The 25147-nt window shown below is 34.3% G+C and overlaps 2 protein-coding genes and 1 pseudogene across 2 annotated transcripts; 2 read left to right on the forward strand and 1 right to left on the reverse strand.

The window, feature by feature from the left end:
* The first annotated feature begins 239 nt into the window (after positions 1-239).
* On the forward strand, positions 240-11277 carry LOC120198024 (annotated as a pseudogene).
* Positions 11278-11676: 399 nt separating this feature from the next.
* LOC120198025 (NAC domain-containing protein 21/22-like) lies at positions 11677-14039 on the reverse strand. Its single transcript, XM_039199419.1, has 3 exons — positions 13969-14039; positions 12663-12936; positions 11677-12036 (listed from the first exon to the last, which is right to left on the reverse strand). The coding sequence occupies exons 1-3, from the start codon at positions 14037-14039 to the stop codon at positions 11677-11679; spliced, it is 705 nt and encodes a 234-aa protein (XP_039055350.1).
* Positions 14040-18122: 4083 nt separating this feature from the next.
* Positions 18123-22081, forward strand: LOC120197993 (polyadenylate-binding protein-interacting protein 9-like). Its single transcript, XM_039199392.1, has 9 exons — positions 18123-18712; positions 19266-19376; positions 19473-19517; positions 19874-19946; positions 20037-20149; positions 20318-20377; positions 20524-20571; positions 20684-20752; positions 21749-22081. The coding sequence occupies exons 1-9, from the start codon at positions 18455-18457 to the stop codon at positions 21875-21877; spliced, it is 906 nt and encodes a 301-aa protein (XP_039055323.1). The 5' UTR covers positions 18123-18454; the 3' UTR covers positions 21878-22081.
* The last annotated feature ends 3066 nt before the right edge of the window (positions 22082-25147 follow it).

Here is a 25147-nt window from a genome sequence, read left to right on the forward strand (position 1 = left end):
AATCATTTGATTTATTGATAATATATAAAGTTATATACACTCAATGTATTAGAATACAAAAATTGATATTTGTGTTTAATTGTTTTATATGTAAAATTATTCTTATATGTAGTTTGTTGGATTACTATTTTATATTTTAATATTGAATTGAAATATAAATGTATAATATTAAAAAATTAAATTTTGAAATAACAAAATAAACTATTCAGATCGGGATCACACCCGAATGGAGTTGGAAATTTTGAGATCTTCCGAACCTTGCATTATGCAGTCTTCATTGACAACAAAATAGTAAGTTGAGTGAAATCCAAAATCAAGAGGAGAAATGAGAATCGTCCCAGGTTATGCGGATAATCAAGATGCCGAATCACTGTTCCGCGCCAACCCATCTCCGAAATCCGCAATGTCGAAGCCGGCACCAACAAGCAGATCGAAGACAAGAAAGAGGAGCTCCGGCAGCTGGTTGGCACCCGCTACCGTGACCTCATCGATTCCGCTGACTCCATCCTCCATATGAAATCAGCTTCCGAATCCATTTCCTCCAACATCTCTTCCATCCATCTCTCTATCCGTTCCCTCTCCGTCTCCGCCTTGGAACCGCCATCCCCAAAACTCCAAACCCCGCGAACACCACTACTACTCGCATCCGCATCTATGGGATCGCCTGCCGCGTCAAGTACCTGGTGGACACGCCGGAGAACATCTGGGGCTGTCTCGACGAGTCCATGTTCTTGGAAGCGGCCGCCAGGTATATTCGTGCCAAGCACGTCCATTCCAACTTGATGCTACCGGATGGTGATTTGGATCACAACAACATCTTGTCCAATTTCCCCCTGCTTCAGCACCAGTGGCAGATTGTTGAGAGCTTCAAGGCTCAGATCTCCCAGAGGAGTCGTGAGAGGTTGTTGGATCGTGGCCTGCCCGTCGTTTACTATGCCGATGCCTTGGCTGCCGTTGCTGTCATTGATGATCTGGTTCCGCGGCAGGTTTTGGACTTGTTCCTTGAAGCCAGAAAAACTTGGATATTTCACACATTGAGTGCTTCTGCTGGTAATGCCGATGCTACCTATTCTGTTTCCATTTCGGCTTTTTGTGATGTTTAAGCATAATTCAGGTGACCGTAGCTCAGGTAGGGGAGTTGTTTTTGCACGTTATGAATGATATGCCTCTATTTTATAAGATTCTTTTGGGTTCTCCCCCTGCTTCTCAGTTGTATGGTGGGATTCCAAATCCTGATGAGGAGATCAGGTTGTGGAAATCTTTCAGGGATAAATTAGAGTCTGTAACGGTTGTGCTCCAAAAACTTTCATTTCTAGCACTTGTTGGAGTTGGTTGAGGGATTGTGGAGCACAGATCACCAGTAAGATTAATGGAGGTACCTCATTGATGCCATACCTAGTGGCCAGAGCTTAGAACTGCTGAAAAAATGATAAGGCTGACAATGGAAGCAAGGAGGTTTTGCAGGGGAGTTTGGAATGGCTTAAAACTGTATTTGGGTCTGACATCGAGTTGCCTTGGAATAGCATCCGGGAACTTGTTTTGGAAGGTGATTCGGATCTGTGGGATGAGATATTTGAAGATGCTTTTTTCAGGAGGATGAAAATGATTATTGACTCAGGGTTTGAGGATCTGACCAAAGATGTCAATGTGTCAGATTCAATCCACACTATTGCGGCAACTACTGGTGAGAAGATTGATTCTGAGACATATTTGACCAGGCCTTCTACAGGTGGTGGGTTTGGTTTACAGAACCCAATAGCTGTAAGAAGCTTGGTCCACTATCGGGAACAGAGCACTGCCTGAGGAAGATAATCTCCAAAGTTGTCTCAATGCCTATTTTGGTCCTGAAGTTGGCCGAATTAGAGATCAAGTGGACAACTGCAGCAAAAGGGTTCTTGAGGATCTATTGAGTTTCCTAGAATCTTCCAAGGTATCTGTGAGGTTGAAGGATCTAGTTCCCTATCTGCAGAACAAATGTTACGAAAGTGTGTCATCTATATTGAAAGAACTCAAAACTGAGCTTGATATTTTGTACACTGCCATTGGAAGTGAACACAAGGAAGGCAATTCAATGCCTCCTCCTATAATTGTTGAGAGATCTCTTTTATTGGGAGACTCTTGTTTGCGTTTGAGAACCACTCCAAACACATTCCTGCGATTCTTGGTTCTCCACGGTTCTGGGTGAAATACATATCTCCTGCAATTTTTGAGAAGCAACCTTCCTTATTATGGCAAGCTAAATCTGTCAACAGTCCTCCTTTCTTTGACAGCCTTGGAAGGCAGATACTTTCTAGTTCTCAGAGGCAAAGTTCTTATGCTACTGCTGCATTGCTCGGAGCAAATGAAAGTTCAAGCCCAAACTAGAGGATCTTTGTAAGATTATGGGAGAGCTGCGCATTAGGGCTTATAGCTTATGGATATCATGGCTATCTGATGAGCTTTCAGTTATTCTCTCTCAGAAGCTTAGAAAAGATGACGGATTATCTGCAACAATTCCCTTAAGGGTAACTATTTCTGGACCATTTCTTTAGTCTCTCTCTCTTCCTTCTCTTTTGTCTTTGTTTTCATGTCATCAGCTTGAGAAATGGGGCTATACAGGAAGGATTTAGGAACATGATTAATCAACATTGGACATGATACTTAAGGTCTAGGAATATGGAACAACTTCATATAATGGTCCAATTTAATAAGGCTATATAACTTATCCAAAGACTATTTATACCAGGGTGCTGTACTATTAGTTCAAGCTTTGTACGGTTAAACCCCATCTAGTCCTAGCTATTCAAACTTAATAATAGATCACTTAATAATAAATTAAAATCTAATTGCTAACTATTAACTTAAGTAAACATGACACGTGCAAAAATTGTATAAAGATAAGCAATTCAAATAACTTCTGAAATAATCCTACATCATAGAAGAAGTGTTTTTGACATGAGGAGGTTATCGATAAATGTACATTCATAATTTATTTTCAATACTTTGAGGTGTTTCTCAAGCTTCTTGAGATTTTTCCATTGACCTTCGTAGTTACTTTTAACATGCAAGATTTATGTTCTTTGCATTTATGCAATCCACTCACTGACACCATTCGTCATTTATTTAGTATTTTACTTTCTTCTTTGGCATATAGAATCACGTAAACGGCATATGAGTGCAACAAAACAGTTCATTAGTCATTGGATGAATGGAATTTAAAAATCTTGCAAATAAAAATTTTGCACTTTTCCTCATCTCCAGAAGCTTTAAAACTTTTGAACAATATGCTGAGGTTGATTGGTATTTTGCCTTTTAGACAATCATCTATTCAAATTAATATCGTTTGTTTGATTAATTTAAGTATGTGCTTTTAGGCTTGTTAGGTCCCAAAATAGAAGTATGTTTGTTGTAAGTATATTCATTTATCTAGTATTCCTTTTAAGCATATCCATTTATCTTTTATTTATTGTTCAGGGTTGGGAAGAGATAGTTGTTAAGCAAGAACAGTCTGATGAGGGGGCATCAGAGATGAAAATATCACTCCCCTCTATGCCTTCTCTCTATTTGATCTCCTTCTTATGTCAAGCATGTGAAGAAATTCATAGTATTGGAGGCCATGTTCTCGACAAATCAATTGTGCAAAGGTTTGCATTAAGCCTTATAGAAAAGGTACAAAGTTTGTCTTGCATCATGTTCTTTGATTATTCTAGTAACTCTGCAGTTGTCTTGTTTATATTCTACATACCTGTCTTGTTTATATTCTACATACCAAAACTATGCTGTATATACTTTAATTACTTTCTTGATGGTGTTATTTCTGAAGTTCCTTTTCTTGTAAACATATACATTAAATCCTTCATTTACAGTTTATTTGTGTAATTGTAATTGTTAAACTGAATATAGTTAGATCATTGTTTCTTAACTTGCAGTTGTCATCCATTGAGGATCCTTTTATTTGCAGCTCCATACCATATGGTTTTTGACGTCTATAGTTTCTGTTATTTTTGAGGGTTTATTACTATAAGAGCTGATGACCATCTGATTTGCTTTTCATTTTTGAATACTAGAATTTGGTACAACCCTGATGATGGCAGTTGTTTCCCTTTTTAAAGAAATCTTAGTAATCAAGTTATTTATTTATTTTCCCTTGAGTTTTGTAAAATTTTAAAGAGGAATAAGGGAATCTGGTAAATCAGTATCTTGTTTTTAAGGCATATGATATCTGTGCCATTTTTTGAGTTATCATGTGAAACAAGAGTGTACTTTTCCCAAAGTGGAAGCATAACAATATGCATCTTCTTCCTACATCCAAAATTCCGTCTATGTCAATTTTTTCCTCATCACAACGTACAAATGATTTATCTCAGTTTGCCTTTCTTATCCCATGCACTCTTTATTTTGTGTTTGTCTGGATTTGGCTTTCTTTGTTCTACTTCAATTTTCTGTAGAAGCTCTATCTTTTATTTTAAGAAATAGATTTAGATAATGCAAGATGTATATATGTCTCTATATGTAGTATTTGGTACTAGTGAAATCTATGCCGGTTTTCAAATATAGGTGAAGTTTTGCATACGTTGATCATTTTATGGCATGTTGCCTTCAATACATGGTTCCCATACTACTATTTACTGAGGTACTGTCTGAATATTCTGTGCTTCTTGTTAGATATGTTATTTATTATAGGTATGTTAATTTTCATCTAGGAATCCATAATCATGAAGTTGGTATTCTGATTAGGAGAAGTTAATCTTTATGAGTTGGAGTATGATTCTGTGCATGCAAAGTTGGTTTGCTCTAAGCGAAATGAGAAGAAAAGGGGAAAAATTCCTTCAAGTGTTTGTATTAATTGGTCTTTGTATAGTATGTTTCGATATTTACATGATAATGGTGATTCCATTTTGTTTTTTTAAAAAGTTCTTTTGGTCTTTTTACTTGTTTCTGTCCAACTTATGTGTTAGTGTGGACTTAGATTGATTTAGAAGTGCTGTCTTGTTGCTCATGTTTTATGTGAAAGAAATTATCTTTAATTTGAAAGTGATTTTTTTTATAGGAATTAGGCCCCATTAAAACCCCCCTTCTTAGTTATTGTGTTGAGAAACACGATAACCAAAGGAAGGGGAAAAGGGTGCCCTTAGTTTATTACAAACATAGTAAGTACACCAAACCGAAACACACACAACAAAAACCTTCTTACACCAACCTGAAACCCCAAACACCAAGCCACAACCTCAACACTCACTATCCTATTCCAGATTTAGCTAAACAGTCAACTTCCCATTAATACATCTGTTAATATGCCTAAGAGTAACACCAAACTGCAACATTGTCTTCTGAATTTCTTGATCAAATCAACATAGAGAACCGGGCACAGATCGGGTTTTGATCATTTTAAAGCAAGAAAGAATCACTTCCAATATTAGAAACCCCTTATCCCTCCAAACTGAATCAAAAAATAAGTCTAACCCTGCTTTGATCGCAAAAATCTCTGCCTGAATCGGAGGGCACGGACCTGTTGCTCTAGAAAAGGAAGCCAACTTCTTATTATAACATCCTTAGGATTCCTCCTATACCTTCTTATCCAATCAAAAGTAACTGCCCCATCAACATTCACCTTAAAATACCTAGGAGGAGGACACCACTTCAAATTTCACCTTGGAAGGTGAACGATGCACATCCGCTAATGTTAAATCACCCACAAGGCTATCAATTTGAATAGAAATACTCCTATATTTAGCCAAGAACCACGAAGCCACCCTATACCTCACCAAAAAAAAAGATTAGCTTTATCCATTTTGCCATTCTGAAACACAATCTGATTTCTGCAAATCCAGACAGTCCACAAAACTGCTCCCGGTATAAATTGCCAAATAACCGAGTTAGGTCTTAATTCCCCCATGAAAGCAAGAAACCTTTAGGGTTATTGGGTAGCACTGAACAAACATTCCACAACCGGAGGAATTTAACCCAAATCTCCCAAACCTGAACACAAGAAAAGAATAAGTGACTCACCGATTCAGGTTCCCCTCCACAGAACACACAATTAGGATTTTCGATACCTAAGACACCTCTGCTCAATAAAACTGATTTGACAGCCAACTTCTGGTGAACAATTTGCCAAAGGAAAACCTCCACTTTAGGTGGAACTAACCCCTTCCACACAATCTCCGCCCAGGAGACATCTGGCTCAGATAATCTTGAAATAATTCTAGAACAAGACTGAACCGAAAACACGCCATCCCCGCTCCCTTTCCAGGCAAAGCAATCTTCACCCATCAAACTAGGACGGAAATTATTCAACAAAACCATCATTTGCAGCCATTGATTAAATTCCCTGTCCATTAAATCTCTCCTAAGCTGAACAGCCCACTCCCCATTACTAACACTCCCAAACTCAGCCACAACCCCATCCTTATTAACCGACAAAGCAAATATCCTTGAGAATTGAGACTTCAAGGTATAGTTACTTGCCCATACGTCATGCCAAAACCTAATTGAATCTCCTTTCCCAACCTGTAACACTAGGTTATTTCGAAAACAAATACCAAAAGTGTCATTCAACCGATAGTTTTGTAATATGCCATTCCAAATCCAAGACGCACTTGTAGGCAAATTAGCATAAAAAACAATAGACCTCTTATCAACGTTATACTTTGAACAGATCGTCTTCTTCCACCATGACTCCTTCTCACTACCAAACTTCCAAACCCATTTGCCCAAGAGAGCCCTGTTCCTAACCTTTAGATCTGAAATTCCCAGCCCCCCAAATTCTTTATTTTTGCAAACAGTATTCCAGTTGACCCAATGGATCCGTTTCTTCTCTGCCGATGACCCCCACAAAAAATTAGACATTAAAGATTCCAATTTTTTCCGTACAACCACTGGCATTTTGAAAAGTGACATATAATAATTAGGAAGAGCATTCAGGATTGATTTCACCAAAACAACCCTTCCTGCAATGGATAATGAACCTGATTTCCAGCCTGCAAGTTTCTTGTAGAACTTATTCACAACCGGATCCCAAAGCTGAATTGAATTCCTCCTAGCTCCCAAGGGTATCCCCAAATACTCCGCTGGAAAAGAGCCTCGTGAGCAGCCTATAGAGTTCGCCCAATCCCCGACAATTGAGTCTTGTAAATTAATGCCGAAAATCCTGCTCTTTAACAAATTCAGCTGCAGCCCTGTACACATCTCAAAAACAGTGAAAACCCGTTTCAGATTTTCCAATTGACCTTTAGAGGCTTTGCAGAAAATTATCAAGTCATCGGCAAACTGTAGATGAGAAAGCAATACTGAATAAAAATCACAGCCTATCTGAAAACCTTCGAACAATCCCAACACTACTGCTTTAGAAAGCAGAAGATTCAGAAATTACCCACTAAATTAAACAGTAGCGGTGATAAAGAACACCCTTGTCTAAGCCCCCTAGAAACTTTAAAACTTTCTGTAGGAGAACCATTAACAAGAACTGAAATAGAAGTTGTATTTAGACACTTAAAAATCCAAGACCTCCATCTTTGTCCAAACCCCATACACTCCATAATTTTAATTAAGAAATCCCAATCCACGGTATCATAAGCCCTCTTAAAGTCCACTTTAAACACTATACCTTCCCTACCTTTCCTCCTCCAATAATCAATGGCTTCATTAGCTATTAACGAGCAATCACAAATTTGTTGACCCGGGATGAAAGCAAATTGAAAATGACCAATCAACCCTCCTATGCACAATTTGAAAATGATTTTCAATTCCCAATCATAAAATTAGATGTCCATCAATCGTAATAAATGCCAAAGTGAAGGAAGAAACTGATGCTGACAGTGGTAGTTAGAATGTTAAGGTTATAGAGGATATAGTAAATCACAGCAGGGCTCAATGTACGTATATGATGTTTTATGTGGCCATTGGCAAATTCCAGTTGATTGGGGTTGAAGCAATTGATTCGAAATGAGTGTCTTGGGAATATATAGGCACAGCAGCTCAATGATAACGTTCTTGAAGTGTTACTTCTATGCATTTACTTTGTTCCACTTGTTTTGAGCCACTGCTGAGAGGCCCCTTATACTTTGCCTATGTTGGGTTGCATTTCTCTCTCTCTGGGGTGGAGATGCAGTGTGGTTCTAGTCAATGAATTGTTTCAATGTTTATCTCAGATTACAATTTGTTAATTACTGCAATTGGCACATCGTAAAAGATGTGTCCATAAACAGCATTGGCAACCATGATTTGTGACTTGAAAACTTGATACGCTTTCTATGTTTACATTCACTAGAAAGAAAATTATTCGGTGCTTCTATATGGAGTATTAAATGATTTCTTTAAATGAAATTATGCTTCTCTTTTGGGATGTTTCATATGGTGGACTCTTTTACCTAGGAAAGTTTCTTGTAAAAAATATTGACTAGCTCCAAATTATATTTTCCTTAATTCTCATTTGTTTTATTCTTGTTGGGTAAATTTGTTTCTATTCATCATGTAGGTCATTTCGATTTATGAGAACTTTCTCTCTACTAAAGAAGCCTCCGGAGCTCAACTGTCGGAGAAAGGAATTTTGCAGGTCTTGTTGGACATAAGGTTTGCTGCTGATGTTCTTTCTGGGGGTGATTTTGATGTAAATGAAGAGTTATCTAGAAAACCGAAGTCTAAATCATCATTCAGAAGGAAGCAGGACCAAATTCAGGTTAAGTCTGTTGCTAGAGACAGTGTTGATGGGCTGATCTATTCTCTTTCGCAAAAATTGGATCCTATTGATTGGCTGACGTAAGTGTTCCTGTGACTTCTTACATGATGAACATAAATTTGCCTTTTGATAATACTTCTAAAATTTTTATACTGTTATGTAGAGTAGAAACTTTTTTGTCTAGTGGCTGCTTTATTTTCCTTTTTCTTTTCTCTTACAAGTTTTTCTTCTTTTCCTTCTCTCTCTGAAATATGCACTCTCTCTCATGGCATATGATAATGACCATGCCTACATTACCACAAACTTCACATCTAATACCACTGAACGTAGCACCTCAGAGCACTATTGATCACTTGAGCACTGGTGTTTTTTGCATTCAAATATAGCATCATTAGATCCATGGTAGCCATCTAAATCTAGTGTTTGGAAAATCCCTGACATATCAACGAGATCTAGGTTCAACTAGAATATGGGGTTGGTTGGCAATGGATATATATCCCATTAGCTCTAGATCTTGTCAGCTGCTAATGGATTTTTCTTGTCCAGGAATAGAATTAGGTTGATAGCAACAATTTCCACACGTTAGATTCTCTCCTCATTAGGGAAAATTGAAATGTTGAAAAAGGAACCATGAAAATCTATTGACAAAATAAAAGAAATTTTCTTTTCTTGTTTGTTTTATTATTATTTTTAATTATTTGTATTATCTCAAACAGAAAGTTATGGTCCACAATTAGAGTTGGTTAAGTTGACCTAGACCAAAAATCTGCTTGATTTGTCCTACTAGATTTGGCACAAAAGATCAACAATCTGATCAAAGGCAACCCAGTCCTGGTTCACTCAGAACCAAATCAACTTGCACCTGTTTTGACATGAACCTGAATTAAATTAATTTTTAAAATTAGGTATTATACCTAAAATGTTCCATTTTCATTTGTCTTTTATTTTTCATTTGTACCAAATAAAATATGCAACTTGGATAAAAATAAGTCTAAAATGATAAATTAGACCCATGGTTAAAATTAGAACTAATTGGAGTACATACTCATAAGAATGTTACTTTATTTCACCTTAAGTAGTGAAGTGGCCTGAATGTGTACTGTTATTTATCAAAATGCACTATGGGTGTTCTTAATCAAGCTGTGTAAAAATCTGATGAAATTGCCAATGTGTCATCTGCTCTATGGACTTCCTTTTGAGCTCCTTTTCGCCTATCAGTTTATGTTTTAGAGCCATTATTTCAACTAGCAAATGTTTATGTGTTCCATTTACGTTGTTAGGAGTAAGGCACGACTGCATGCATCTCTTCTGATTAATGGTGCTTTCTAAATATTTCAGGTATGAGCCATACTTATGGGAGAACGAGAGGCAGTCGTACCTCAGGCATGCTGTGCTCTTTGGATTCTTTGTTCAACTTAATCGGATGTATACAGATACTGTGCAGAAACTGCCTACTAATTCTGAATCGAATATTATGAGATGTTCAGTGGTTCCTCGCTTCAAATACCTTCCAATCAGGTCTATCATCTTTTACTATTTTGCCAGTCTTCTTTTCACTTTATCTATGCATAATACTATCTTGCGTTATTTATTGCTGTATCTGATTTTCATGTAATTTATGGTTGGTCATGTAGTGCTCCAGCACTGTCTTCTAGAGGGAATAATGGTAAACCTAATACGGCTGCCTCCAATGATATTACTTCAAGTTCCTGGAAAGCTTACACGAATGGAGAGCTTTCCCAGAAAGGTGATTTGGATGATCACCAGAGTTTTGGTGTTGCAACGCCATTCTTAAAATCTTTCATGCAGGTGATGCTATTCATCATTTTTTTCCGTTTAAAATGGTATTTCTAATTCCACTGTCATTCGAGTGAGAACTTTTCATATGAAAGTCGTGTATACTTCAAGAGCATGCTTGCCGATGCCCATGGATTGGTTTGGTTTTATTTGAACCTGTCTAGTTTCACCCTTTGTGGTTTTACCACTTCGCAAATAGCACGTCGTAATTTTCCGTTTTCTTTCTAATTTGCACTTAGCACTCGCGGATTTTATCTTCTTGTTATATTAAAGTTGTTTATTACGAAATTGTATGTATTTAGGCATATTTGATGCTTTGGTGCAGTGTTAGGGATATTAAATCTTGATGAGATTCCCTTGTATTAGCCCTGGCAGGTTGGCAGCAGATTCGGAGAGAGCACATTAAAACTGGGATCCATGTTAACGGACGGACAAGTTGGCATATTCAAGGATCGATCTGCATCTGCCATGTCAACCTTCGGTGACATTTTGCCCGTACAAGCTGCCGGACTTCTTTCGTCCTTTACAACCACCAGATCAGATTATTGATCTCTGCTGGAATTCCAGATTGCGACAGATGCATCACTTACGTCATATGGAGGGTTGTGCCGTTTGAAATTTCTGACCTCGACGATACCGAGTGATATATTTTGATTTCGAAAGTTGAATCCCAAAGAGAGTGTACATGCTCGGTTTTCATATTAATTACCGAAACCGGCACAATTGTTAAATTAACTATCATAATGCAAGTTGTAAACAAAAGAAACTAGAGTTTTCTACGTCAAAGAAGAGTTAATCAAGGTGAGTAGATTTAGATATCTAAATTTCATTATCCCAACTAGAATATATATGATATACCATAATGCTCGTTCCTACATACATCCATAGATACATGCATACATGTAAGTATTGACTACTATGATGCTAACAATGATGAGTACATGCATGATATACTATAATACTCGTATGTACATGCATACAAATACATATATGATACATATAAAATCGTACAATTTCCCATTTTAGGATCTATCTTAATGTATCAAACAAGTACATGATGCTATAATAAGGGGAATTTGATATACCCAAAATCAGTAAATTTCTTATGAACTTCTGTATATTTTCTGAAAGACAATGTAGTTTTGGACATTAATGAGATGTCGGGCATTCCAACTTCAGATAAATAGCTTTGGTCTGATCTTGCTTCTCCAAATTTCTTCACGTTAAGTATCCAGCTTGGTCAGATGATTCAGCACAGGTTTGATCACCTTTTTGTCACAAAGGGAGGAGTCCAAGCAAGCAACAATGATGGGTGTTTGTCCGACGCCCAATTCTGTTTCGGCCGGGATGTCCAGTTCGATGCCAGTGAGAATCGGGTTGGTTTGGTTTCGGGACAAATTGCAGAAGCAGTGCAGTTGCCGCTCATCTGAATTTGGTTGCTCTTGATGTAAAGTGATGTTAGAACCTATCAATGGTGGAAGAGGTGATGAGGAGCCTGGCTCATCATAACATCCTCCCATGCCCCTGTGTGTTGCACTAATCTCTTCGTTTTTGTGGAACACTCGACATAAAAGCAAACCTTCCTACAAGTTCCAATATCACAAAACTTTTATCAATTATATTTTGATGTAATTATAACGACACATTTAGTGATTTAAATCATAACTGAAGTTCTGTAAACAAAATTTGAAATTTTTGATAATATATAAGTACATGCAACACAGAGGACGAAGTTTTTCTTCGTTACCATATTAAAAAAAGGAGAAAAAACAAGATCAAATAAAAAAAATTAAAATATCAACCCAACAAAAAATATAATTATGTAAACCACACACAAAACAAGTATAATTATATTAAAAAAACAACAGTTGAGTTATTAAAATATCAAAATCATATAAAAGTTAAAATAATATATAAATTATTTTAGTTTTACATAAATATAAAGGGTAAATTACATATTTAGTCACCCAACTATTCCCTTAGTTTTGTTATGGTCACCCAACTATTTTTTTAAAATCATAATTAAAACATACGTTTTTGTTCTGCTTTAATCACAACGCTAGAAAATTAATGGTGATGTTTATGTGTCACCATAAGGTAATGTCACACTATCATTAAAAAATAAAAAAATATTTTATCACATCAACAATTATGTATACCTTTTAACATCGGATAACCAAAACAAAACAAAAACGTAAGAATAACACACCTTGAAAGTGGAAAGCTTGGGGAGGGAAGTTCCTTGAAGACTAGATTCATGCATGATCCAATCAGTTTTAGTTGCTTTGGGAACCCTACCTTGGAAGAACACCAAGGTTTTCCTCATCCCAACAATGGTGCACTTGCTAAGGACAGCCCTATCTTTCCCAGTAGTCTTCCAGTACCCCGAGGGTGTTGCTCTATTCGTCCGCAATCCCGTTGCATATTTTCGATCTCTTTGACTTAAAAAATGCCATTCGTTGCTTCCCACTCGAGCCGTTTCTACAATTAATTTAATTTTTAATATAAATATATTATATATACATGATACAGGAGGGGTGACAAGAGAAAGCGTCTCTGAAAATTTAAAATAATCATATATTTTAGTATTTTTCTTTATATTTTCTATTGATAATATGTTTTTCTCCCCGGAATTATACAAGTTTATTCTTTCTTAAAATTTTAAAAATTCGTTTCATAACATAAAATCATATATTCATTCTTACGTGTATATATATGGGATTTTTTTATACTAATATTAATCTATGCTTGAATGATGAAACTTGAAATAAAAAGAATATTGCAGTGTTATTGTATTTCATCATATAAATTTTGCAAGTCAGCTTTATGGACAAGGTATGTTGTGTGTGTATAAACTAAAAGTGTTGACTTTCATGTCATAAACTCACGCATATTACTAAAATGTTCATTTTTATAGCGAAATTCTTTAGGAGAAATTGAAAATTAATTTCCACCCCTTTCTTTTTAATTATTTATTGAATTAAGGACTTTTGTAGCATAATAATAGTTTTATCGTTAGATATAAAAATAGCATTTATATTAATTCGTAATTGAAATTAATTATAGTTATCTTAAATATAAAATGATTACGTTTTATTTCAAGCAATTCTAATATTAACGAACAATTTTCCCTCACAAAAATGATAACATGAAAATTAACTTAATTTATATATAAGATTCGTGATTCTCAAAAGGTTATCAGTATTTATTATTAAAATGTTGAAAGTCTTTGAACAAATAATACATTGAATTTATCTCATATTTATTAAAAGAAAAAATATTCGTGATTGTGATCTTTTAAATTTGTAAATAATAGAACTCGTCAAGTGATTTTAGTGGTTAAAAAAATATGTTCTCTTTAGAGGTTTTGTGTTCGAACAGTTACGTGTACGTTGCCAATTAGTTAAAAAAGTTACAAACAAATACTATCATTATAATTACCTCTGATTATTCAATTTTTTCTTACAAATAATAGTATATTTATAAGGATATTGATGGCATGATAAAACTTTCCCGGAATATCCCATGGATCACATTTATTAAGATCAACTTCAATCAAGGTATCAGTTGAAGTCATCTTCCTCATCTCTTCATCTGTGGGATGGGACCTTATGTTATTCATTTTCTTTTTCTGAAACCTCAAGAAGGATCGATGCGGGGAAAAACAAATATAGTCGAAGAAGCCGATGGTGTAATTTGTGTACATGCCACAAAATTCACAGCACTATGGTGATAATTGGTGAAGTATTTGCTAAGAATCAAACACGTTGTTAAATGAATCTAACAAGCATATTTATGCGAAAAGTTTTGCAAATATGTTGTTGTTTCGTATTAGCTTGACCCATAAGGCGGGTACTAGAAAGGCCGAGTTTCGTTTTTATTCAAATTTTGATATTTAGAATCCATCGTTGTCATATTTTAGAAAATAAATAAATAAAATATATGATAAATTTTCAAATTAATTATCATTAAAATTAATAAGATGCAAAGGGGAAATATTTTAATAATTGAAAGTATACATCTTTTAAAAAAATGAGTCTAGAACGAATGACACACACTTATATGCACCACTAGTGATGTTCACCACTAGTGATGTGCACTGATATGCACCACTAATATAAAAAATATAGTAAAATTTATAAATAGTCATTAAATTTATTAAAATATTTTTATTTGTCATTGAATTTTAAAAATTGATATTAAATTTCAGATTTTATTAAAAAAATAGACAGCGACCGTAAAATATTGTTAATAGTGTGACGTGTCATGCAAAATTAATAAGAGATATCTTATTTTACCCCTCAATTATAACTAAAATTTCATTTTTGATATTTTTCAGTATTTTTAAATAATAATTTCACAAAGAAATTAGAAAATTTAGATTTTTTAAAAATATATGAAAACAAATTATTTTTAAAATTAAAAATTATAGTTTCATTCATCAAATTATTTTATAACTAATTATTTATTAATTGTGATTGTATTCGTAAAATCGAAAATTTATAATTTTTTAGATAAAAAAATTGAATTATCAAACAATGTAATTATTGTTTATTAAACGATATAATTCAAGCACTTGACTTTTGTTTAAGAAGTTTAAGCACAATTTTGAAAAATAAATTCATAAAAATATATCCAAACTTAAATAAAAATAAATAAAACAATCTTTATTTTTTAATAACGTATCGAGTATTTTATATGGCATAAATTCAATATCTATAATATGACACTAAAAATAATATTTGATTTATTCATATCCATTTTGCTTTCAATTTAATGAACATAATAAAAATTATTTTAATTAAAATTAATGATAGAATGAAATTTTAGTTACAATTAAAGTTTCAAATGAATTATTTTCTATTAATTTAACATGCTACATCCCATCTTTAATGATAGATAATTACATTGTGTTCATTCAATAACAAAATCTAAAATTTAATGTCTATTATATAATTTTAAAAAAATTGATATCTAAAAAGATCATTTTGATATAATTTAATGTACATTTATAAATTTTACCTTATAAATTTAACATGGATATCAATAGTTGACATCATTCTTTCCATCTATCACAATGAAACAATTAATTCCAAAGTATGCAAATATTAAAAAACGAATAATCAACTAATTGAGAAATAAAAAACCAAAATGAGAAGAAAAAAAATGAATGAAGATTTGGAATCCCAACAAATCCAGAAAATAGCAGTTATCTGATGATGGCATACCAAATCTTTTCATCTTAAAAATATAAAATAATAGTTACAAAAATTAATTATAAAAATAGAAAATGACAAAAAAAAGTCTAATATTATATATCTGATAATTATAGGGTCAATATATAATTACTTTTTATTATTATTTCATATAATTGTTTATTCAAATAAATAAAACTTCATAAAAAACTTGAATTAAAATTTATCAACTACTTTTATATTTAGATTAGTATTATTAATTAATTTATTGATATAAGAATAGAGAAAATAACCTCAGTGACCAAAAATGCCTTATAATATACGATTTTAACCAACTTCTTTTGGATTTGCCAAAATGACCAACTAAATCGCAATGCGATCGATAATTTGCAACGCGATCTCCGGTATCGCAAATCAGTTTCCAGATTCGCAACGCGAACTTCGACTATCGCAATGCGAACTTCGACTATCGCAATGCGAACTTGGACTATCGCAATGCGAATATGTAAATCGCAATGCGATAGTCGACTATTGCAATGCGAACTTGGACTATCGCAACGCGAACTTCGACTATCGCAATGCGAACTTACGAACTTGGACTATCACAATGCGAATATGTAAATTGCAATGCGATAGTCGACTATCGCAATGCGAATATGTAAATCGCAATGCGATAGTCGAAGTTCGCGTTGCGATAGTTGACTATCGCATTGCGATAGTCCAAGTTCGCGTTGCGATTTATTCCAAATTTGTTGCGATAGTCCAAAATCGCAACGACTGGTAGTATTGCATTTGTTTCTTAAGAATTTTCTCTAAAAAGATAGTATTCGCGCGGACGTGTCGAAAACACGTATTACCACGACCACGACCCGACCCAACACGAGACGGACGGCTGCGGCGGCGGCGCGCGAGAGTCCCCTTGTTCTCTATCACTCAACAAGGAAGTGGGAAAGCCAAGCCTTAAATACCATTCCCAATAGTGTTTCCAATACTATGTGGGATTGAGCATTACCAACACTTGTTTCCAATACAATGTGATTATTCAGGAAACAATTAACAATTATGCACCTTAAAACAACTGAATCAGCAACCAATTGCATTAGTATTATACGATTAAATATGTCATAATTAAAAGTCAATCTACAATGCGATTATTGTAATTTTAAGCAAAACATTCAAAAATAATATCACTATTTAAGGCTCAATCCCACATAGTATTGGGAACAAGTGTTGGTAATGCTCAATCCCACATAGTATTGGAAACACTATTGGGAATGGTATTTAAGGCTTGGCTTTCCTACTTCCTTGTTGAGTGATAGAGAACAAGGAGGATTCTCGCGCGCCGCCGCCGCCACCGTCCGTCTCGTCTTGGGTCGGGTCGTGGTCGTTGTCGTGGTCGCGATTTATATATTCGCTTTGCGATAGTCCAAGTTCGCATTGAGATAGTCGAAGTTCGCGTTGCGAATCTGGAAATTGATTTGCGATACTGGAGATCGCGTTGCGAATTATTGATCGCATTGCGATTTAGTTGGTCATTTTGACTAATCCAAAAAAAATTAGTTAAAATCGTATATTATAAAGTATTTTTTGTCAATGAAATTATTTTCTCTATAAGAATATCCAATAAACTGAATTCTGATTAAAAATAATACTAATTATTTTTTCTTTTTAGATTTTTAATTTCACCATTTTAAAAAATGAAAAAAAAAATCCAAAAAAGACTGTTATTCCTCCCTATTATTCTGTCCTTTTTTATCCTCATTTCAGTTCCTTCAAAACCCTAAGGGGGCGTTTGGATGGGGAAATGTGGGATTCCCCCGGGAATGGAATCCACATTCCCCCGTTTGGTTTGGCCGGTAATGTCATTCCCGGTAATGTTTTATTACCAATAGTGGATTTTTTGGGGTATATTACCGGGAATGTCATTACCTCCCTTCCCTTAGGTATTGTAACATTACCGGCGTTTTGGACTAAAATGCCCTTAAATTTTTATTTTTTTTTCAAAATATCATTATTCTGTCATTGAATAATAAAAATTCTACGAAGGTTAAATTACAAATTTATCCTTAAATTATTTTAGATTTACAAAAAAAAGTCTATAATTAAAATTTTTTATGAAGTTCAGGGGTTAAAATAAAATTTTACCATTTCATTAAACATTTTTTTTATATTTTTAATTTTGTAAAAAAATTATATAAATATTATGAATTTAATTTTTTGAAGAAAATATATAAATATTTTACAACTTGTAAATTATACAAATATATAATAAGGATAATTTGGTCAAATATACATTCCAATAATCTTTTATTCCTTTAACCAAACACAGTAATCTTATATTCCTGCTAAACCAACCAAACACAAAATACAACATTCCCAGTAATCCTATTCCCTGGTAATCTTTTATTCCCACTGATAATCTTACATTCCGTGAACCAAACGCACCCTAAATTCCTTTTCTTTTTCTTTAATTAATTTGAGATATTTAACCATTTAATTCAAACACATCCAGAAAGGAGCAAAAAAGGAAACCCATTCTGCATGTCGATTTTATTTCCATTTCTAGAAATTTGTTTGTTCCAAATTGGATGCCTATTATTAGGCATCAATAATCATAAAAAAAGAAGTTTTTATTTTTAATTTTCTCTGTAAAGTTCTCAACTTTCTTCCTCTCTAGTAAGAAAGATGAAGTGAAGAGAATAATTTCTCAAAAGCAAAATTCCCATTTCTTCTGATTATTGATATTCCTCTTTTTTTTAAAAAAAAAGGAAAAGAGAATTTCTTGGTGGTTTTGGCTTTTGCTTCAATGGCTGCAGTTGTTGACAATTCAGGTGAAGCTGTGGAAGATGTTGAAAACAACGATTTAGTAGTGGAAACAACCAACTCAGAATCAAAGGAATTCAATGTGCAAAAGCTGGTTGATATGTTCACAAACTTGAATCCTTTGGCCAAAGAATTTTTCCCATCATCTTATTGTCATAATCAGACCAAAAAAACTGATAATTTTGATCAGACTCCTGTTAAAAAGCAATCAGCTGGGAATGAGAATTTCTCCAACAAAAGGGTATTTTCTTTCAACTGAATACCTACATTTTCTAATTGCATTTTTGATTACTTTTTTGTTTTGAATGATGGGTGTTTGCTAATTTTTGTGTTTTTCTTTTTGGTTTGTTTTTTCTTTTGTGGGAAACTGGTTTTTATTTGAGGGTTTGGAGTTGTTGATGAATATGATTTTGATTGCATAGCTAAATTGAGTTTTTGGTGTTTGCTTTGTTTTGTAATTCTAATGGTTAAATTGGCCCTTTGGTTCCTGTTTATGTTGCTTATTCAACTCTGCATTCTAAATTGGTTTCTGATTTCCCACCCTTCTGATTGATACTGTTATGTTTGGCTGGAATTTATGATTGTAAGGGCTTTAATAAACCTAATTATGATCTAATCATTAATTTGATTGACTTGTTGGAACTTGGATGCATTTGGAGTTGGCTTTGCTCTATCCACTGTCATCGTATGTGGTATTATGCTGAATATCTAGTTATCAACACGCGACCGTCTTAGATTTGTATATAGTTTTACATTGGTTACATTTGGCAAATGATTATAGTTGTGTTTTCCAGAGTAAAAATAACTTCAACCAGGGTAGAAGAAGGCTTAATGGTAGAGCTTTTCGAGCTCAAAGAGATGATAGCATCAGGCGAACAGTTTATGTTTCCGATATTGATCAGAGTGTAAGTTTAAATGAAACTGTCAAGTGATTTTCATTTTGTTGTTTCATTCTGATTTGGTTAACTCCCTTGTGAAATTCATTTCCTTCTTTGTATTAGATTACCGAGGAGCAACTTGCTGGCTTATTTAGTAATTGTGGACAAGTAAGTTATAATGATGGCTTTAAAGCTTTTCTTGTAATTTCACTCAGTATTGGACAATATTGTATTTTCGCGAAACTTCATTCTTTCTCTCATAAGATGTAGAAGAATTTACAAAAATGTCCAGCGTTATGATTTCTGTCTATAGAGCTCTCTCTCTCTTGCTGTGGTACTCATAAAAGACTAGAGTTTTCTGTTTTTTTAATCTTCTAAAATCATTTTTCCCTTCATATTTTGGTTGGTATCTCCACTTTGCTTGAGTTCGAAAAAGGATGTTATTACTGTATATATGATAGCTTATGTGACAGATTACTGTATATATGACATTTCTCAAGTGGTTTGGGAATTTAATATTGAAGGTTATTGATTGTCGAGTTTGTGGCGATCCACATTCAGTTCTTCGCTTTGCATTTGTGGAATTTGCAGATGAAGGCAAGAAGCTTCTATGGACTGAACTTAAAACTTTTCTTTATAAAATGTATGTACATTTATTCACATTTTGTATGAACTTTGTTTCCGCAGAAGGTGCAGGAGCTGCTTTGAGCATTGACGGGACAATGCTTGGGTTTTATCCCGTTAGGGTCTTGCCATCAAAAACTGCCATCCTTCCTGTGAACCCTACATTTCTCCCTAGGGTATGAATGAATAATGTTCTGGCTCTAAGCTGTCTTGGTTTTGCATAAGGCTTCACTTTATCCTATTCTGTTTCACCGTTACTAAATAGCTTTCGGGGTTTTCTCTCTCTCTATATATATATTTGTTTTGAGCCTTGTTGTTGATACGCATAATAACTACAATTGCAGTCAGAAGATGAAAGGGAAATGTGTACCAGGACGGTTTATTGTACAAATATTGCCAAGAAGGTAACCCCTCATGTTTACTCACATGAATGTTTGAGTTCTGGACATTTGTCACTGAAGAAATCGGTTCTCATCTCTTCCTCTAGCATGTATATTATTAATGTAACTTTGTTGATCTAATCCGATTGACATTTCCACTTTAACTGAAGGTTTCTCAAGCTGAAGTGAAGAATTTCTTCGAATCAACCTGTGGTCAGGTCGGTATGCTATCAAAACTTCGCAATCCTTTTCTAAAAACTATTTTAAGAATGAAGATCAAAGGTCGAGGGGATTATTATGAATTCTGATTTCATTCTGTTTAATTCTCAGGTCACTCGCTTGAGGCTTTTAGGGGATCAAGTCCATTCAACTCGTATTGCTTTTGTTGAATTTGCCATGGTGAGTTCATGTTTTGGGATTCAGCTCGAAATAGATTTGGGTTCGAAACTACTTTGAGATTATATTTATGATGATTTAAAACTATGTTTCTTACTTTGATTTGGTACATTTTCATGTTGGTAATATTGTTAATAATATGTCACGGATGTCTCTTTGCAAACCATTTGTGCAAATGATGAAATCTATATCAAAACACAAGCTCTTCTTTAACAATTTTTCTATGTATTGATTTATTACAGCCATTGACATACATAAGCATTTTTTACGACATTAGCCAATTACGGAAGTTAAGCCGATACAGCAATATGGTTCTTGTCTTGACCCGAATAGCTTACCTGGGTTTTCAAGGGACCTTATTTTAATTTTCTCGAGTAACTACTTCTATGTTTCTTATATTGGCATTGACGGCTTGTCCCAATTGTATGACCAAGTCCACAATCTTTGGTTATTGATCCCACATTTTAACTCTGTATTTATGAGATGGCTGATTTTATGCTCGTTCGATTAATGTTTTGTTTTTTTCTTGAACCACTTTGACTTTGCCCCGTACTAGCTAAATTGAAGAAAGGGTTTCTGTGTTCTTGATTTTTTTTTACTGATTTTATGCCATGTTCGATTATAGTTCCAAGAAGTATTCTCGTTCTTTTTGCTTACAAAGGACTTATGTGAGTCAATTGAGTTCTACCATAATCAATTTCAATATTGCATATCGTTTCCGTAGATGTCTATGCGTAAGATTGTTTATTTACCATGGAACCTTATTTTCCCCATATTACAGCCTGATTTTAACCAGGATAAGTAACTATCCATCTACTTTTGCATTAAATCTGTTGTACATGCTTGAATCATTGCCGGCAGAAAGCACGACGCAGTTGTACTTGCATTTTTACATGTATAATAGTGACAACGAAAATACTTGTTTTCAAGTTAATAACGCTTCCTGTATGATGTTTGTGCCTTGAATTGGACTGATAGTTTTCTTCCCTTTATGGACAGGCGGAAAGTGCCATAATTGCACTGAATTGCAGTGGCATGGTGCTAGGAACTCAGCTTATCAGAGTAAGTCCTTCCAAGACACCTGTGAGGCCCGAGTTACCCGTCTTAACTAGTCAACAGAGCATTTGAAGAGCCATGGATGAAATTGGGTGACTTCCAAATGATGAGAAACTTTGTTGTGTGGGTGGAAGGATGGGGAAAACTTTCCTTTTAAATTATTTTTCTCTGTCGTAATTTTTAATTTCGTTTTCGATCGAAAGATTTCAATCATGCTTTGGATGGAAGATTGACCTAGAGAAGAAACAATCTTTTTACATCATTCCATTGTTTTGATATGATGAGCAAAGCATATTTAGATCCGAGCCGTATCTTCGAACAAGTCTAGGCTCAAACAACTACTGAAGTCTTAGTAGCGATGGTTGGGCGAGTTATCGTTTACAATCAGCTATTAGTTACTATTGAACAACGTGCTAAGCTCATTAAATTATATATTCTGCAATTTCTAAATCCTAGTCAAAGTTGGATTTTAAGTGTTTCTTAGAATCCAAGTTTCCTTTTTCCTCTGGTTTTCAAGTTTTTACTGTTTAGTTGATCATCCAAATTCAACATTTTGACCAAAACTTTATTAATAGTCATAGCAAAACAAAAACATATCTGGACTTGCTTAACCTGGAAGGAACATCCATCATTTTTCTGCAGGTGAAAGAGAGATTGATTATTTACATCATTTACAGCTTGGCCAAAACTATTGAATGTTTTACCATCATATGACGTGTATCACCTTTTCATTAATTTTGTTCACATATTCATTTGCTGATCGAAATAATCTTCTATCTACACCGTTGAGTGTAAAAATAATTCGATGGTTTTTTTTAGAAAAGTACAAGGGCCTCATATATCTTTTTGCCATTAATTTTTTAAAATATAATAATTAATAAAAGGATATCTTGTTTCTTTTAAATAATTTGATTTTGAGTAGTATCGTATGTATTGTGTGTAAATTTATCCAAACAACAAATATAATCTTTTAATGGTCAATAGGATTCCAATGGTTCTCCAGCGTGGCACTCCACTGTCCAGGTAAAACTTTTAACGGTCCAGCTCAACTTTTCGGAACTGAAGTTAACGGTTGCTAACTTCAAGTGACTATTTGTAAGACTATTTTTAACGTCGAGTGACTATTTTATTATAAATAGATAATATTAGTGACTAAATTGTAACTTTTGAAAGTTATGTGGGAAAAATGAAAATTTACTCAAAGCTTAGTGACCATTGGGGTGTAGTTTACCCGAAAATAAAAGATTCAAACTTAAAAAGAAAAAAAATTGGGAAAAGAGAGATAAAAAAACGTGTATAATGAAACAAAATGATAATATAAATAAAATTGAATTTTCTTTTCTGAGAGAAAGTTCTGATTTTATAATCTCTCTTTATCAACTCTCCAATTTCGCAATTTCACTTCCTCGAATCCCTTTCAAGATGTTAAATTTCAAGGAAATTTTCTTTTAACCTCTCAAATTACTTTTATTCACTCAAGTTTTCTTTTGTTTCGTTCGATCTGTTTTCTGGGATTAACTTCATGTTTTTTCTTCCATAATTTAAATTAATCTCTCTTTTTTCGAAAATGATTTTACTTTGCTTTCTCCGCTTTAGTGTTCACTGTTTTTTTGGGTTGAATACTTGAAGTATAGTCATAGAAATGTTCCGGAATTTAATGCACTGTGGAAATTGGACTTGGTAACTTCATTTCTCTTACTAATCCAAAACTTAAGGGTTTTTATATGAATATTTGGTTAGTAAGTTCACATTTTGGAATTCGGAAGCACGTTTTAACTATTAATTTATGGAATGATGTGCAAGAGAATAGAACCTTCTCTTTTGAGGGAGGAGAAATATGTTAGTGTCACATGATATACTTATTTCGCTAGCAACTAAGCTCTTTGGGTTTGAATTCATGATGAGTTTTGTGATTGTGCTTTGACCTTACAGTTTTTGTTTACTAGTTAGCATCACCGTTAATTTAATCGCGGGTGATCAAAATTGAATCAATTTTTTAATCACTAGTAATCAAAATGTAATTTTAGGTATAATTTTGAGAAAAAAAATAATGACCAAAACGAAATCAAAATAATAATTGAGTGACTAAATACGTAGTTCAATGATACTATATTACACAAGTACAATTGCTTATCTAGTTATCATTTTCATATAAAAGATGTAACATATATCTTTCCAACATTCCTACATTTACCAAGTTGTCTTTGTTAGCATAATGAGTTAGTGAGCATCAATGATCATGCTCTAACATTGTTCGAGCTCCAGGGTATGCTGCATCGTGTGCATGGAGAAGATTCAAGAAGCTTGCAGTTAAGCTCATAGTTGATGGTGTATGTTGGGTTGCAGACAATCAGAACCATAGGTTGTTAGGTTGTTGTTACACGGTTATATTTGTCAAAGTCTATTAGGAAGTTTGCTTCTCGGTTCAGCAACCAAGTGCTATATAAACCATTTAATTCTTCATTGGTTTGTCAATGAAAATGTAGTAATTGTTTTTATATAATGGCACCTTTCTCACATGGTATCATTCGTCGATGATCCTGCGGCCATCTTTATTCCGCTTGCATTTGTTGTTATTTTCTTTCTAAATACCGATCAGTCACCGAATTCTCAACCACCGTCCGTCGCTATCCACCATACCCGATCTCAGAGTTGATTTTGTTACGAGGAAATCATTGGGCTTGATTGATTAATCTGATGCCTCAACGCCACTGTTTCTTCCATTTCAATTCAACAATGATCAATTCATACGTTGTATGTTATCTTGAACTCATTCCCTTCTTAATAGATGCATGCAAATTTCATTGGGTTGTCATTGTTCTTCAACTGATGTTCACTGGTCTCGATTTACACCAAATGAGTCTAAGTTTACATTGTTCCTCATCATCTGCTGTGTATGGACCTGAGTTTACTAATGAGGTTTGGTATACTGTTTTCAATTTACCGAAGGCTCTCAATCTTGTTTGCTCCGCTTGTGGCAAACCATGCCGATCCAAAACAGAAAGCGATTTGCATACAAAACGAACAGGGCATACCGAGTTTGTAGATAAGACTTTGGAGGCAGCAAAATCAATCAGTTTGGAGGTCCCAAAGGTAGCAATGGACTCAAAAGAGGTTGTTGATGTAGGTAGCACCAGCCAGTCTGAAGAGATGGTTGTGCCAGAGGTTAAAAAAAATGCTTGAAGAACTAGAAGCGATGGGTTTCCCTAACGCACAAGCAATATGTGCTCTCCACTTTTCTGGTAACACAAGTTTGAGGCTGTCGTGAACTGGGTAGTTAAGCATGAAGTTGATCCAAACATAGATGAGATGCCCAAGGTATCTATCAATAAAAATGTTGAG

Source organism: Hibiscus syriacus, unplaced genomic scaffold, assembly GCF_006381635.1.
Source record: "Hibiscus syriacus cultivar Baekdansim isolate YM2019G1 unplaced genomic scaffold, ASM638163v2 tig00117056_pilon, whole genome shotgun sequence".
NCBI classification, from domain to species: Eukaryota; Viridiplantae; Streptophyta; class Magnoliopsida; order Malvales; family Malvaceae; genus Hibiscus; species Hibiscus syriacus.